The 1940-nt window shown below is 50.3% G+C and overlaps 1 protein-coding gene across 1 annotated transcript; it reads left to right on the top strand.

Annotated features, from left to right (window-relative positions):
- The first annotated feature begins 350 nt into the window (after positions 1-350).
- Positions 351-1368, top strand: LOC118701531 (MLV-related proviral Env polyprotein-like). The gene has a single exon (XM_036406186.2). The coding sequence runs from the start codon at positions 543-545 to the stop codon at positions 1338-1340; it is 798 nt and encodes a 265-aa protein (XP_036262079.1). The 5' UTR covers positions 351-542; the 3' UTR covers positions 1341-1368.
- Positions 1369-1940: the final 572 nt, after the last annotated feature.

Here is a 1940-nt window from a genome sequence, read left to right as displayed (position 1 = left end):
CCGAATCCCGAAAATGCACTCACTATAACATGACAGTTTTGCAGCTGAATCACCCTAGCTGGGCCATGGGCAAAGCATGGACAGTAGTCCTTCAAGGGTCAGAAAAGTGGGTGAATGTGCGAATTGCCAGACTCCCAGCTTCAGTATCCCAATCAGTCGGACCCAACCCGGTTCTAGTAGTAAGTAGACCCAGGGAAGAGATCGCAGCTAACGGTAGTTCTAGCCGCGAAACACAAAGGTCGAAACTAGCCTCCCCATCCGATCTCTTAACCAAACCAACCCTCTCCAGTCCATTCTTAAGTGTGTTAAATGCTACCTTCTTATCATTAAACCAATCCAACCTGAACTTCACAGAATCATGCTGGTTATGCTATGATGCACAACCCCCTTTTTACGAAGGTGTTGCCTTCGATCTCCCATTCATCTTCTCTAAGTCAAACAATCCACGCCAATGCAGATGGGACACCCCCCGGAGAGGTATCACCCTAAGTCAGGTTACGGGCCAGGGCAAATGCTTTGGCAATGCAACCTTGGCAAAGCAGATGGGCAACGTCTGCAAGGAATTCGTCAAACTTAAGGGAGGGAAGTTCCAGTGGGTGATCCCAGCTGCATCGGGAATGTGGGTCTGTCACGGATCCGGGGTAAGCCCATGTGTACTCCTTGACAAATTCGACCATTCTACTGACTTTTGTGTCCAAGTTCTAATTGTCCCCAGAGTCCTGTATCGCCAAGAAGAAGAGGTGTACCGCTTGTTCGAGGAACCCAACCGGCTCTACAAACGGGAGGTGATAACAGGCGTCACCATCGCAATGCTCCTCGGTTTAGGAGCTACCGGCGCTGCCACAGGCATCTCGGCCCTTGCAACACAACATCAGGGACTGGCACAACTGCAGATGACAGTTGACGAGGACTTGCAAAGGATCGAGAAATCCATCTCTTCCCTGGAAAAATCCCTTTCCTCACTCTCAGAGGTTGTCCTCCAAAACAGGAGAGGACTGGACCTCTTGCTCATGCAGCAAGGAGGCCTGTGTGCTGCCTTGAAAGAGGAATGCTGCTTTTATGCAGACCACACCGGAGTCGTCAGAGACTCCATGGCCGAACTGAGAAATCGGCTAAACCTAAGGAAAGCAGATAGAGAAGCTCAACAGGGCTGGTTCGAGTCGTGGTTCAACCGGTCTCCATGGCTCACCACCCTGATTTCTACCCTAATAGGCCCAGTCACTATAATCTTACTAACCCTAATCTTCGGGCCTTGCATATTAAACAAACTGGTGCTATTTGTTAAAAGGCGTTTGGAAACGGCTAACATTTTGTTTCTCGAGCGCCGACAATTACTTTAAGGTGTGCCACTTACTAACACACTTACGATTTTACGCTAATTCTACCAACCCATGAAATTTTGTAACCTTTACATTTTATAAGATTTTTACTAATCATGAGGGGGGGGGAAATGTGGAGAGCTAGGGACCTGCGTGCAGAAGATCTCAGGCTGTACGGGTAGATGAGAAGCTCCCCCTCACCCTGCAGTCTGACCTTTGCTCTGTACCCGGCCGCACCCGGCCGGACGTGAGCAGAGGGAAGTGACACAGACTGCCCAGTCCATAAATGCCCCTGAAACCCCTCAATAAACGCCATTTGCTGTCCACCACATTGGTGTATGTAGCATTGGACCGAGTGACCCTGGGCCTTGGGTCACCGTGCCGGACCCCTCCGAACCAGGTCGCCACGCCGTAATGGCAACAAGGGCCTCTGCTGCCTTAATTTGTCATCTCGGGCCGAGGATGCAAGGGTGGCCATAGATAAAATGCAAGGCCTTGTCCACCAAATAAAACAACAGACATCAGACTGGCTGGGGGACCTCTTTCAAGGATGGGGCCTGTCAAGCTGGGCTGAGTCCATCCTGAAGACTATACTTTCCACCCTTTTAGTTTTACTTATTG

This window comes from Molothrus ater, chromosome W (assembly GCF_012460135.2).
Source record: "Molothrus ater isolate BHLD 08-10-18 breed brown headed cowbird chromosome W, BPBGC_Mater_1.1, whole genome shotgun sequence".
Lineage (NCBI taxonomy): Eukaryota > Metazoa > Chordata > Aves > Passeriformes > Icteridae > Molothrus > Molothrus ater.
The sequence above is the reverse complement of the archived record's forward strand: the minus strand, read 5'-3'. Positions and strand labels throughout refer to the sequence as shown.

Coding starts and splice junctions, on each gene's coding strand:
- LOC118701531 (XM_036406186.2), top strand. CDS start 543: ATGGGCAACGTCTGCAAGGAATTCGTCAAACTTAAGGGAGGGAAGTTC.